Source organism: Mastigoproctus giganteus, chromosome 8 (genome assembly GCF_048544385.1).
Source record: "Mastigoproctus giganteus isolate SK-2022 chromosome 8, ASM4854438v1, whole genome shotgun sequence".
NCBI lineage: Eukaryota > Metazoa > Arthropoda > Arachnida > Uropygi > Thelyphonidae > Mastigoproctus > Mastigoproctus giganteus.
The window spans coordinates 125,050,806-125,065,270 of NC_143582.1; the positions used below are offsets into that span (position 1 = coordinate 125,050,806).

The window sequence follows — 14,465 nt, forward strand, 5'->3', positions numbered from 1 at the left end:
TCTGGAACCATGGTACAGAAAACCTAAATTCTTTGAGGCTCTCAACAACCATCACAAAAAAATCAAATTCAAAATGGAAATAGAAAACAACTGCAAACTTTCTTTCTTGGATATCCTGTTCACAAGAAAACGCACAGAGCTACATATGGAAGTTTACAGGAAGGCCATTGATAATGGAATCATAATAAATTACAAATCCGGCCTTCCTTTCTTAACGAAAATCGGCATTCTAAAGCCCCTCATCCTAAGAGCTCACAGAATCTGCAAAGAAGACAGTCTACAACAGGAAATAAAAATAATAACCAGGCTTGCCATGAAGAATGGATTTCCAGTACACATTATCAAAAAAGCCATAGAAGACAAACCATCACACAGTCCCAATACAGTAAGGATAGGAGAACATCCATATGTATATTGTACATACTATGAGCCAGCACTAAAATAGCTAAAGAAGCCAAAAAATTTGGTATCTTTACCTTCTTCAGAAATTCAGCCTCCATCAAGCAGATCATAAAACAACAGTCCAACAATCCGAGAAGTCCTATCTATAAAATAGACTGTGGGTGTGGAAACATATGTAGGAGAATCATACAGATGTCTACAATGCAGGATAAAAGAACACATAAAAGATGTAAAATATGGGAGAGTTCTACAGTCACCACACTGGACAGCCCTCCATGCTGTCCAGTGTGGCGACACTTGGGATTTCGCGAACACTAGAATCCTTTCTACAGATAGGCAATATACAACAGAAGGAAATTCAAAAAAGCCTTTCTCATAATAAAAAATATTTGGAGCCTCAGCCATCAACAGAAAACAGGCAGTAGAGTTCAACCTGCAATATTTTAATCTTTTTAAAGAGAAAATAAAAGAAATGAGAAACCAGGAAGATAAAATAGGATAGGACACTTGTCTGGAGAAGTAACCCACATAACCAGGGCTGTAGTGGAGGGTATATGCTGTATACCCTCTGGATTTTTTTAGGTGAATAGCGTATATCTTCTATATATATATATATATATATATATATATATATATATATATATACATACACATATACGCACGCACGCATGGGTATATGCCATATATCCTTTGGAGTTCGATTAATAAGCACAGTATACTGTGCTTATTAGCTATACTTTGCATACATAACATTCACAGAGATAACTTCTACTTTTATTTTATGACTACAGCACTGTATACAACCCCTTCCAGACTAGCAGAACCAGCCTGCAAACCAACCCTGAAGTAGAGAGTAGGAGAGCAATGGTTAACTCAGGAGTCCACTACATAAGAACCCCAGATCGAGGATAAAAATCCTAGCACAATTCTATTGTCCAATTGAATTTAATCCCTCACCTATAAATTAATTGCTGGCGGGTCTCTTGCCTGTATGCACATCAGAGTTTCTGGGAGCATCGGCAAGAGGAGTCTGTCAGCAGGTAAGAATTTAATCTCTTTGTATTTACTTAACTTAAAATCTGGTTCTATTTGTAACAATAATCCAAACATAGAATTGTGTATTTGCAAATCGTAATATTCATAATATTGGCAATTGTAAGTATAGTATTGTAATATTGGTAATTGTATTCAAATTTGTAACCCTTTCTATTTTTGTTTCCCCCAACAGTATAGTCTGATGGGTATCGGTAAAATACCTGAAACGTTACCTTATGTATAGTAGTTTAGGTGAATAGCTTAATAAACTATATTATTAATTTCATGTGGTATAAGAGTGGTAATATATTTAGTAATAATTTTAATGGAAAGCAACCATGTAATGCCCTTCCCTAACTATATTAATATTGTTTATTAGAAATATTTGGTATAACTAGACATCCTTTATTTAATAGCCAAAGTAAATAAATCTGAGGGGAATCACTATATAACAGTACTTACCATTAACAAAATATGCTTTCTTTAGCCTTTCTGGATAATTCTGCTCATACATTTTTAGGAGGTTGAAAATAAAGTCGATAGCTGGTTAAAGAAAAAACATGCAATCAGAAGAGTAAAACATTTAATGTTTTAATTATTTTTAGTAGTTATTAGAATTCTTATTCATCAAATAGGCCTCTGGGGTGGAAAAGTTCTGATTCATAATAACTGCAATGTAATACACCAACCGTATAACTGAAACTATTATTAAAATAGAAATAATACTAAAAGACCTGATCAAATTAAAAATGAAAAAATACACTGATTTTATAATAAAAGTATAAATATAAAGAATAGCAATTACACTATATGGGATAAAAGCGATAAAAACAACCATGGCTTTCAGAGGTGACAGACTCATTTATCAACAATAAGACTTAACTGTCACAGTACATCCTTAAATAACTGCAAGATCATGACTCGCAGCATGTGTCATCGATAGGAAACAGGAAGTAGAGTTCAACCCACAATATTTTAATCTTTTTAAAGAGAAAATAGAAGAAGAAATGAGAAACTAAGAAGATAAAATAGGACACTTGTCCGGAGGAGTAACCCACATAACCAGGGCTGTAGTGGAGGGTATATGCTATATACCCTCTGGATTTTTTAGGTGAATAGTGTATACCGTCTGGACACACACACACACACACACACACACACACACACACACACACACACACACACACACACACAAGTATATGCTGTATACCCTCTGGAATTCGATTAATAAGCACAGTATACTCTCTGCATATGTAACATTCACAGAGTATACCTTCTACTAATTTTATGACTACAGCACTGCATACAACCCCTTCCAGACCAGCAGAACCAGCTGTATCCTCCACATATACATGGAAATCAGAAATGGCTCAGGAGCATGCCAGTCAGAACCATTCATCCCATCCAAGAATTAAGGTTTCAAAGAGGAGATGATATGGATTCTCCTATCTCTATTAATGGTATTATGCTCTGATTTATTTAATTATTATGCTCTGATTTATTTAATTATTAAAATATTTTAATAATTAAATAAATCAGCTTTTATTGTGTTAATATGCTCCCCCATACGATCTTTGAAAAGCCATTTTGTCTCACCAACATAGCACTCTCCACAATCCACATTTAATCACATATGACCCCACTTGTACCTTCTACGGGTATGCGATCTTTAACCTTTGACACTACTGTGTGCAATCTTTGCCCCCGCAGTTGCACACAGTGTGTCTGACAAGTACATAATACTCGGGAGATCTGCTCAGTTAAGCCCAGATAGTAGGGAATATATGCAGTGGCAATGGGTGAGAATACTCTCCTCATCAGTGTTCTGCTTCATGAACATATTTATCCAAGATCTTCTGGGGGTAACTACATTTCCTGAGGTGTCTGCTGTGATGCATTTAATCTCCTCCTTTCTATCCTCAGAGGTGCTACAGTGGGACCCAGACCTATCCAACAAGGCTCTAATAACACTATTCTTGATGATTGTTGGCTTGTGCTGTGTTATATTGCCCCTGGCACATGGGTTTTCTATATACAGTACACTCATTTTTACTCTAGAGAAATCTCTGTATTGTGTATATGGTTGTTTTTATTGCTTTTATTCCATATAGTGTAATTTCTATTCTTTGTATATTATTTTTATATTTTTATTTATTACTTTTATTGTGCAATAAGTGTATTTTATCATTTTTAATTTGATCTGGTCTCATATTATAATATTATTTCTATTTTAATAAAGTTTCAGTTATATGGTTGATGTATTAGATTGAAGTTACTTTGAATCTATTACTATTCTCCCCTCACTCACTCACTCATTTTTGAGATGTTTGTATCTGTAAACTAAAAAATATACTAGAGAAATTTACACGTTATGTGCAGGTAGTTGGGTTAGTGACCTCAGCCCGTGACAGTGTGCAGGTGACTTTTAGTTAGTACGATGACAAAAGACCTGGAGTTGAATCTTGTCTCAATGGAACTTTTATTGTAATTTTTTGATGTGAAAACATCTATGGTGGCACTAGAGCAAAATCAATTGGTAACAAAATTTTCTTATGGTAATGGAAATGACGCAATTGATTGTTAACGAATTTTTTTTAAGGAAATGACGCAATTGATGTCTCTTTCTATTAGGTGGCTGTTAGATTTTAAATGACCCAAATTATATCAGTTCCTAAATGACGCTAACGATGGTAACTCACTCACTAACACTAATTTCATATTAAGATATAGAAATGACATCACTTCCTAAATAATGCCAACTCAGTTACTAACGTTGATTGGTAGAGTAAGCAGCGGGTAGTAGTATTATGCAATAATAAAATGCAGACTTTAATAAAATTTTCTTCTCAAGATTTTGATCAAAATCAACCTTCTAAGTAGTGTAAGTAAGTAAGTTTTGATCAAGTGGTTCAAAAATTTAAATGGTTTTACTCTAGTGCTGCCACAGATGTTTTCACATAAAATAAAACATCTTTTGTGCATACAGGGTACATATGTTGCTTTTCTTTTTTTTTTTCATAGCATGGTTAAGTTTATCAGTCTTAGTGAGGGTGTATGGTTTTATCTTTCAGACACTTTGGTTTTTTTTTTTTTTTTTTTTTTTGTCTATTAGTTAGATTATGCAAGAAGAACACCCTATCAGAGATGCAGTATACTGTCCTATAGTCTTAGGCACAATGACCACTGGAGAAATGCAGTTTCAATTTTTATACAGAGAATATTGCTCGGGTGTTGCCTAATTAGGCCTATCTTGTTATTTCTTATAGAATCGTTCTGACTAGTATAAACTTGAGACAATCATGATGCTACTTGCAAGCAGCTAATCAATCATTCATGACTTGGTTTGTCAGTTACTGATATATTCAGTTGCTAAGTGAGACAGGTTAATGAGGAGAAAAAAATGAAGGATTTTGATACTAATATTAAATTTGCAGAAATGATAGAGAAGTAACTATGCTGTTCCTTGAGTGAAGTAAAATGAAAGTGAGAGAAAGGTGCATCCTGCTGAATGCCTACAAAAATGAGAATTAGTAAAACTGTATATTAAAAAAAAAATACCTCTTTGCTGTTTGTTATCTATTTATAAAGAGTGGGATATTGATTATCCTGGGGTATTTCTTTTAAATAAATAACCCAGTTAATTTAGTGTAGTATATATTTTAAATAATTATTTATTTTACATATATACTGTATTTATTGTATTCTCAGTATAGGTTTAGTATATGCAGAGAATGTTTAACTGCATATATTTGTATGTTTGTTTGTTGTTTTTTATTTGGTTTTTAGGAGCATTAGCAACTAAGGCCATATTGCTCCGGAGATATGCGGTGGTCATTCCCTGACCTTTCCATATCCTCCGTATGTGGTGGGCATGGGCTCGAATCCCGGTCTAATCAAGAAGCGTGTGCTACACACTGCTGCACCTGGCTACAGAGGCGCCTCATATATTTGTACAGAAAATATTTCATATATATAAGTAAATAAGAAAAGAGAACCTAAAAATGAATAAGACAAAAGAAAGGAAAGATTTTAATTAGTACTGTATCTTATTTTGATAATTTCTCATCGCAAGTTTTATTTCTAATACTAAATTATCATCCAACTTTTATATTTCTTAATTTTGCTACACAAAATTTCAGCTGTAGTTATGGCCTACTGGGCCTTCTGGATTTCCCAAATTTCTGAATAGATCAATCTCTGTCTGTATTACATTCAGTACTTACTGAATTACATACCATGTGCATTACATTTGTGTTTTACTAATTATTTTTATTTTAGATTTTTCAGTGCCTCAATACAAGCAGAAATAGGTTACTTTTGTGATAGCATTATATTAAATAATGGACCTATTAATATGTTCATCACTTAAACGTTACACCATAATATTACATTACATTAAACATTACGATATAATATTATTATATAAGAAAAGAGAATTTATCATTTTTAATTTGATCTGGTCTTATATTATAATATTATTTCTATTTTAATACAGTTTCAGTTATACGGTGATGTATTACACTGAAGTAATTATGAATCTAATACTATTCTTCCCCCACCCCATGGACCTAGAAATGAATATGACAAAAGAAAGGAAAAATTAATTAATTCTGTACTTTTTTTCAAGAAAAGGGTGAACAGAAAGTGGACATAGAAGAGCCCAAATGGATTAACAACTAATGAAATCGACTTCATCCTCACTAACAGAAGATATACCGTGAATGATGTTACTGGACTGAACAAGGTAAATGTCGGAAGTGATCACAGAATGGTAAGATGCACACTTGATATAGATTTAAGAAAAGAAAGGGAAACACTGACTCAAGTAAATAATACGAACATCTTTGAGATAACAGAAGAGAAGAAAAATCAGCATGTACTGGAACTTAAGAACAAGTTTGAGTTTCTGCAGACTGTTCAGGACCAAGATACTGACGACGAATACTACAACTTTCTGAAAGTGATAAAGTCCAAGAAACCTATAGGTAAAAAGAAATCCAAAGAAGAAAAAATAGTCATGAAACACTTGTCATGATGAACTGAAGACGACAAATGAAGAGCAGGATAAAATTGAGTATATTGAGTTAACTAAAGCCATTAGAAAGAGACTTATAGAGGGCATAAGAAGATTTAACACAAGAAAAGTAGAACAAGCATTACAGGAAAACAAAGGACTTAAATCAGCAGTTATGAGCAGTAATACAGAAAGACAAATGATACTGAACCTGAAGAACAGCAATGGTGTACTTATAAATAGCAGAGAAGGCATAATTCAAATAGCAGAAGACTACTACAGAGAATTATACAAGGAGCAAGGGAATGATGCCAGCAGTGGGGAAGATGGATCACAAATTAGTAACACATACAATATACCCAATATCCTTCCTGATGAGGTAGAACATAAGTTGAAGAATCAGAAAGCCATGGGGGGGGGGAAGAGACATGACACAGAAACTGGCAAGACTCTTCACAAAATGCATTAGAAAAGGTGTGATGCCTAAGGAGTGGAATAATGCAATCATAGTTTTTCTACATAAGAAAGCAGATAAACCAGAAACTGGAAATTATAGACTAATTAGCCTGTTATCCTAAATCTACAAGTTGTTCACAAGGGTTATTACTAACAGATTAGAAAGAATCTGTTAGTAATAACCTAAAGTAAAGTTAGTAATAACCTTTCTAATTTCTAAAGAGATCATCTTGGTGAGAATCAACCGAAAGAGCAAGCTGGCTTTAGTACAGGATTCTCAACTATGGATCACCTTCATGTAATATCACAGCTAATGGAGAAAGCAAACGAATATAAAACACCATTATGCCTGGCATTTCTGGATTATGAAAAAACATTTGAATTCATATAGCATAAGACAATTTTCAAGCACTGCAAAGACATGCATAGATACCCCATATATTATGACTTTGAAGAAAATATATGAGATTACTACCTCCTTTATTAGACTGGACAAAGACAGTAGCAAATTTAAAATTGAAAAGGAGTTCGACAAGGAGACACTATCTCCAAAATTATTTACTGCTGCCCTTGAGGAAGCTTTTCAGAAGGTTAGACTGGTCGCAGAAAGGAGTCAATATGAATGGAAAGTACCAAAACCATTTACGATTCACAGATGACATTGTGATCATAAGCCATGATTCCAAAGAATTGGAGGAAAATCTTAATCAGTTATGCAGAGTTAGTAAGGATTTCGAACTAAAGATGAATATGGTTAAAACAAAAGTCATGATGAACAAGTATGCCACAAATAATCATTGAAGGAGCAGTAATTGAAAAGGTGGATTCATATACTTATCTGGGACAAGTTGTTAGCTGTAATAATGATAAATGGCTGGAAGTCAAGAGAAGAATAAATTTTGGATGGATATCATTCAGGAAATATAGTCACATACTGAGAAGCAAGTGAAACTTGGGTACTCAGCAAAAGAATGGAAGAGAAGCTGAAAACTACAAAGTGAAGAATGGAATGAATATTAGAAACCAGACTGTTAGATAAGAGAAACACATGGATTAGGCAGCAAACTCAAGTAAAGGATATTCTTATCAAAACTAAAGAACTAAAATGGGGTTGGGCAGGACACATAGCTCGAAGACATGATGATAGAGGGACTAAGAAAACCTAAGACAATGGCGGAGACAGACAGATGAAATTCATGAGTTTGTGGGTAGTAAATGGATGCCCATTGCACAAAACGGAAGGAACTGGAAAGTTGCTGGAGAGGCCTTCATCTTGCAGTGGATTGAAAATGGCTGAGGTTGAGGATGAATACTAAATTTTTCAAAACACCCACCTCTGCAATGCTACATGGTGGTTTATTCCAACAACATGTATTTCACACATGAGGAATTATTCAAGGAGGGGGTAATGCCAGAAGTTTATCAAACTCTAACAGGAAGCTAAGTGATTTTGTAATACTGAGAGCAAAGTGGAGCAGAAATTGTTGAAGTTAAACATAACGAAGGTACCTGGGGTGGATGGGATCAATCCAGTTACATTAAAGGAAGCAGCAAAGGAAGTAAGCAAACCGTTAGCCAAAATTATGAAAGCTTCCTTGAACTTAGGGGAGGGCCCATGGACTGCAGATGTGCAAATGTGTCCCCAATTCACAAGGGGAAATCGAAGGGTGACATGGGTAATTACAGACCTGTTATAGTCTAATTTCTGTTCCACGGAAAATGGAGTTACTGGTTAAGGAAGCAATGCAGAACATGCATTGAAGAAAATGAAGATTTAAGAAAGTCACGGGGAAGATGAAGTTACTGTAGAGTTGTTAAAATTGGGAGGAAGATACATGACACAGAAACTGGCAAGACTCTTCAAAAAATGCATTAAAAAAGGTGTGAGGCCTAAGAAGTGGAATAATGCAATCATAGTTTTTTCTGCATAAGCAATAAACTGGAAATTATAGAGCAATTAGCTTGTTATCCTACATCTACAACTTGATCACAAGGATCATTACTAATAGATTAGAAAGAATACTTGATGAGAATCGACCAAAAGAGCAAGCTGGCTTTAGGACAGGATTTTAAACTATGGATCACCTTCACATAATGTCACAGCTAATGGAGAAAGCAAACAAATATAAAACACCATTATGCCTGGCATTTGTGGATTATGAAAAGGCATTTGACTCCATACAGCATAAGACAATGTTTCGGGCACTGGAAAGACAAGGCATAGATACCCCATATATTATGATTTTGAAGAAAATATATGAGAACACTAACTCCTTTATTAGACTAGAAAAACTTAGTTATTAAAAAAAGTTAGTTATTAGACTAGACGTGACTTGCCTAAACTGAGAACGAGTGTATCCTGTGCAGACGTACATTTTTGCCGTTCCTGGAACAGAGAAGTTTTTTCTGATTTATTTTCTGTTTTATTAGCTTAAATTGTCATATTAACTTATTTTCTAGAGTAGTTTTATATTCTTATTTACGATACTTAGATTAAAGTAACTTAGATAGAGATTTTGTAGGTATTACTTAGTATCAGAAAGGGTATCAAATCCACGTGTTTACCATTCGTAATTGCCGCCATTGTAACGCGATACAAAATATCTCGAAATAGATACCATAAGCTTAATATAGTATAGTATAGTACATAATATTGTCAATTATTCAGACAATTAATCTTGTTGAACTTCATTGCCAATTAAATTGTACTTTTAACTATACATATAACGACTTGGGTTACTTAACATAAATAATTAGTAAAAAATAAATAATTAATACTTAACTTGATACAGAAGTTATATAAAGGGATTTCATATATAACACTCGTTACTGAAACATAAATATAGCGTTATAACTGTGTTGAGATATAATTTTAGGGTTTTAATTTTGTACTGAAATTGAAATTTTATTGAAATTAAAACGAAATCATGACTCTGACCAGAGCAGCAAAGCAAAAGGCTCAAGCTAATGGGAGTGCTGTGGCTCAAGGGAGAACTGAGGGGGGCAGTTGCCCTCTGATTCACAGCCTATTAAAATGCACTACTTGCTTGATGTTTGTGGAGCACTCGGGTACGGGACATGATACTGCCATGGGGGATGTCTTTGTGTGTGTGCGATGCAAGGAGTGTAAGGAAATCAGGCGACAACTCAGCATTGTTATGGGCCTATATGAGAGCTTGAAGGACAGGGTGGATGCCCTTGAAGGATTAAAAGTGAGGGGCCCATCAAGCTCTCAGCTACCCACACCAATGCCAGAGCTTGCACTTGGTCATCGCGCAACACAGTGGCAGCCCCCAAGGCAGAATGCGCTGGTCCCAAAGGAACTAGTAGTTGTTGGTGACTCTATTGTCAGGGAAACAGGGAACATGCTTTGTAAAAAGGATAGGTGGAACAGGACCAGGGTATGTCTGCCAGGGGCAAAGGTTGATGACGTTGTAGAGCGGATATAATATTTTAAGGGCACAAAAGGTGATATAGTTGTACACGTGGGCACTAATGATATTAAGGGTAGGAGACCGGCGGAATTACGTAACAAGTACAGGTCACTGTTGAAAAAAAGCCGTGAATTAGGGTTGAATTTGAAAGTGTCTGCAATTTTGCCCAAACAAAATAGGAGGGAGTATATGATGAGAGCCCTGTCGATCAATTCGGCCCTGGAAGGATTGTGCAAGGCTCAAGAGGTAGAATTTTTTTCAGCCTGGTCTGTACTTGTTAACCGGAGAGACTGCTTCTACAGGGATGGGATACACTTAAATAGAAAGGGTGCAAGAATGTTTGCTGATGCTATCGAGGCAGTGTTAGGTGGGTCGGAAAACTGCTAGATTGCGGGGATACAAGGACTAATAGATTAACAGTAGCCACTGGCAGAGGTGAAAGAGATTCGTGCACTGCTTCTATTGGAATGAGCCGCAGCCTGGAAAATAAGATGCAGGATATTTCAGAGACTGCTGGAAATCATTAGGGTACAAATAAACACATAGGTTGTGTTAAGGTAGCTAAGAAAAAGAACAGGTGCATGTATACTTACGTGTACACCAATGCTAGGAGTTTAGTAAATAAATCTGATGAATTTGAGGTATTGCTCAAAACATCAAAGGCAGATATTGTGCAGATTTCAGAGATGTGGTGTCACACAGATATAAGGAATGCAGAACTGGAATTTGGGGAGTACAATGTCTACAGAAAGGATAGACAGGATAGGAAGGGAGGAAGGGTTATGCTATTAGTTAAGAAATACATAAAATCCAAGGAAGTGAAGCCAGTCGACATTGCTGGACAGTGCAGTGTCGAGTCAGTTTGGTGTGACATAAGCATTGGGAGATCAAAATTGAGAGTAGGAGTGTGCTATAGGCCTAATGACTCTGATGAGTATAATAAGAAACTGTACGGGGAAATAGAGTGGGCCAGTAAATCAGAGAGTCTTATAATGGGATTTTAATTTCCCAGATATTTACTGGAATTTTAGGGCTGGTCACTCACACACTAGCAAGGCTTTTGTGGATTTATTGGATGATTGTTTTCTACATCAGCATGTTCAGGAGGCAACTAGAGGGAGTAATACTCTTCATTTGATTATCAGTAGTGATTCTTCATGCATTAAGAATCTGCAGGTAAATGAACCACTAGGTGGCAGTGATCAGTGTGCTGAAGTGGGATCTACTCAAAGTGGTAACTACCATTAGGGGTAAAGTGAAGGGTTATTGCTTTCGTAAAGGTGACTACGATGGACTGAGACAGTATTTAAATTCTATACAGTTGGACCAACTGATGATGTTACCAACAGCAAATCCAAAATGGGAAGCATTCATAGAACTTATCTTGGAAGCTACTAGCTTTACATACCAACTAACAAATATTGTTCAAGGTTTAGGCCTAAGTGGATGTCAGATGAACTAATGAGACATATGGCAGAGAAATATGCATGGGATACATACAAATTAACACGTGACACAGAAGCCTATGATAGATACAAGTTGATCTTTAACCAAGTTACAAAGGATGTTAGGCAGACGAAGGCAGATTACGAGAAATCTTTGGCAAGGGATGCAAAGAAAAACAGCAAAGAGTTCTTTACTTATGGAAACTCTAGAAGGAAGGGGATGAATCAGATTGGTCCACTTGATATCGATGGGTCAACTGTTGATGATCCTGCTCAGGTAGCTAACAAACTGAATGAATATTTTGCATCGACATTCACACATGAGAAGTTATTCAGCGAGGAGGATGCCAGAGGTGTATTCAACTCTGGCAGTAAGCTAGAGAATCTTGTAATAACTGAGAGTAAAGTGGTGAAGAAATTGTTGAAGATAAATACAAGAAAGGCACATGGGGTGGATGGGATCTATCCAGTTATATTAAAGGAAGCAGCATAGGAAGTAAGCAAACCCTTAGCCATAATTACGAGAGCTTCCTTGGACTCAGGGGAAGTACCCTTCTACTGGAGGTGTGCAAATGTGACCACAATTCACAAAGGAGGATCAAAGGGCGACACAAGTATTTATAGACCTGTTAGTTTAACTTCTGTTCCTGGAAAATTAATGGAGGCACTGGTTAAAGAAGCACTGCAGGATCATCTAGACAAGACTTCAGTTATAGCTCAGACACAGCATGGTTTTGTTAAGGGGAAGTCTTGCCTGACCAATTTGATTGGATACTATGATGCAGTTACAAAAGAACTGGATGCAGGGAATAACTTTGATATTATACACTTGGATCTTAGAAAGGCTTTTGATACTGTTGCACATGGAAGACTGCTGCAGAAGCAGTGTGGCATTGGAGGCAAATTGCTGCTATGGATAAAGGGGTGGTTGAGGGGGAGAAGACAGAGAGTGGTAATCAATGGACACTGCTCATCGTGGACTGATGTTATTAGTGAAGTCCCTTAGGGTTCCGTATTGGGTCCATTATTGTTTTCTGTATTTATAAATGATACTGATGATGGTATATCAAGCTTAATGTCAAAGTTTGCAGACGATACGAAGGTGGGCAGGGTTGTCAAGGACACTACTGACACTATGCTACTGCAACAGGATCTGGAGATGGGCTGAGGCCCATCTCCAGATCCTGTTGCAGTAGCATAGGAGGTGGCAAATGAAGTTTAACATTTACAAATGTAAAGCACTACATATGGGAAACAGCAACCCCAGAGCAACGTATCAACTCTGTGATACTACACTGACAGTGGTAGAGAATGAAAGGGACCTGGGGATGGTTGTGCAGGCAGATATGAAGTTTTCTGAGCAGTGCAGACGGGCTGCAAGAGTAGCTCATGGTGAATTGTCGATGATATATAGGAATTTTTCTAGCAGGGATAAGGAGGTGATTATTCCCTTGTATAAGGCAATGGTCAGGCCACACCTAGAGTACTGTATACAGGTCTGGAGGCCTCATTTCAAGAAGGATGTAGAGATGCTGGAACGAATACAGAGAAGGGCAACAAGATTAGTGAATGGAACAAAGGGGTGCTTTTACGAAGAAAGGCTTAAGTTTTGCAAATTACAGTGTCTTGGGACTAGGCACCAGCGAGGTGATCTGATAGAGGTGTATAAAGCTTTGAATGGTTTGAGCATGCTCAATGCTGATGGGATTCTTCCTCTTGCTCAGAATAATCACCTGAGAGGGCATAAATTCAAATTGAGAAAAGACAGATGTAGGATAGATGTGAGGAAATTTGCCTTTAGCCAGCGGGTGGTTGGTTGGTGGAATAGACTTCTATCCCTTGTCGTGGAAGTTGATTGCCTAAATAAGTTTAAGGCTCAGCTGGACAGGTATTTCGAATGAACAGAGGGGTGAAGTGGAAGTGGTTATTTTTTATTTATTTATTTATTTTTTTGGCTGATGCTGCATAAGCTTGCTTTCTTGCATCAAATGCCTCTACTAATGCTAATGCTAAAAAGCCAGTAACAAATTTAAAATTGAGAAAGGAGTTTGACAAGGAGACACAATATCTCCGAAGTTGTTTACTACTGCCCTTGAGGAAGCTTTCAGAAGATTAGACTGGTTGCAGAAAGGAGTCAATGCGAATGGAGAGTACCTAAACCATTTATGATTTGCAGATGACATTGTGGTCATAAGCCACGATCCCAAAGAATTAGAGGAAAATCTTAATTAGTTATGCAGAGTTAGTAAGGTTTTGGACTAAATATGAATATGGCTAAAACAAAAGTAATGATGAACAAGTATGCCACAGAAAGGGATATAATGAATGAAGGGGCAGTAATTTTAAAAGGTGGAGTCAGATACTTATCTGGGACAAGTAATTAGCTGTAATAATGATAAATGGCTGGAGAAAAATAAATAAAGAGAATAAAAGTCAAGAGGAGAAAAATTTTGTATGGATAGCATTCAGGAAATATAGTCACGTAATGAAGAGCAATATCCATCCCAATTTGTCTGAAAGGTGAAAAAAATGAACCAATGTATACTCCCCACTGTTACTTATGGAAGTGAAACTTGGACATTCAAGAATGGAAGAGAAGCTGAGAACAACACAGCGAAAAATGGAATGAATTATATTAGGAATCAGACTGTTAGATAAGAAGAGAAACACATGGATTCG

At 36.3% G+C, this 14,465-nt stretch overlaps 1 protein-coding gene across 4 annotated transcripts in view; it reads right to left on the bottom strand.

Moving 5' to 3' along the window:
* Nucleotides 1-14,465, bottom strand: part of LOC150081800 (SEC14-like protein 2) — a 219,284-nt gene that overhangs the window by 59,573 nt on the left and 145,246 nt on the right. For all 4 annotated transcript variants that reach the window (XM_090379677.1, XM_090379676.1, XM_090379675.1 and 1 more), the window contains exon 9: nucleotides 1,900-1,980. In XM_090379677.1, coding sequence (XP_090235803.1) covers nucleotides 1,900-1,980 — 81 coding nt within the window. The remainder of the gene's footprint in view (nucleotides 1-1,899; nucleotides 1,981-14,465) is intronic.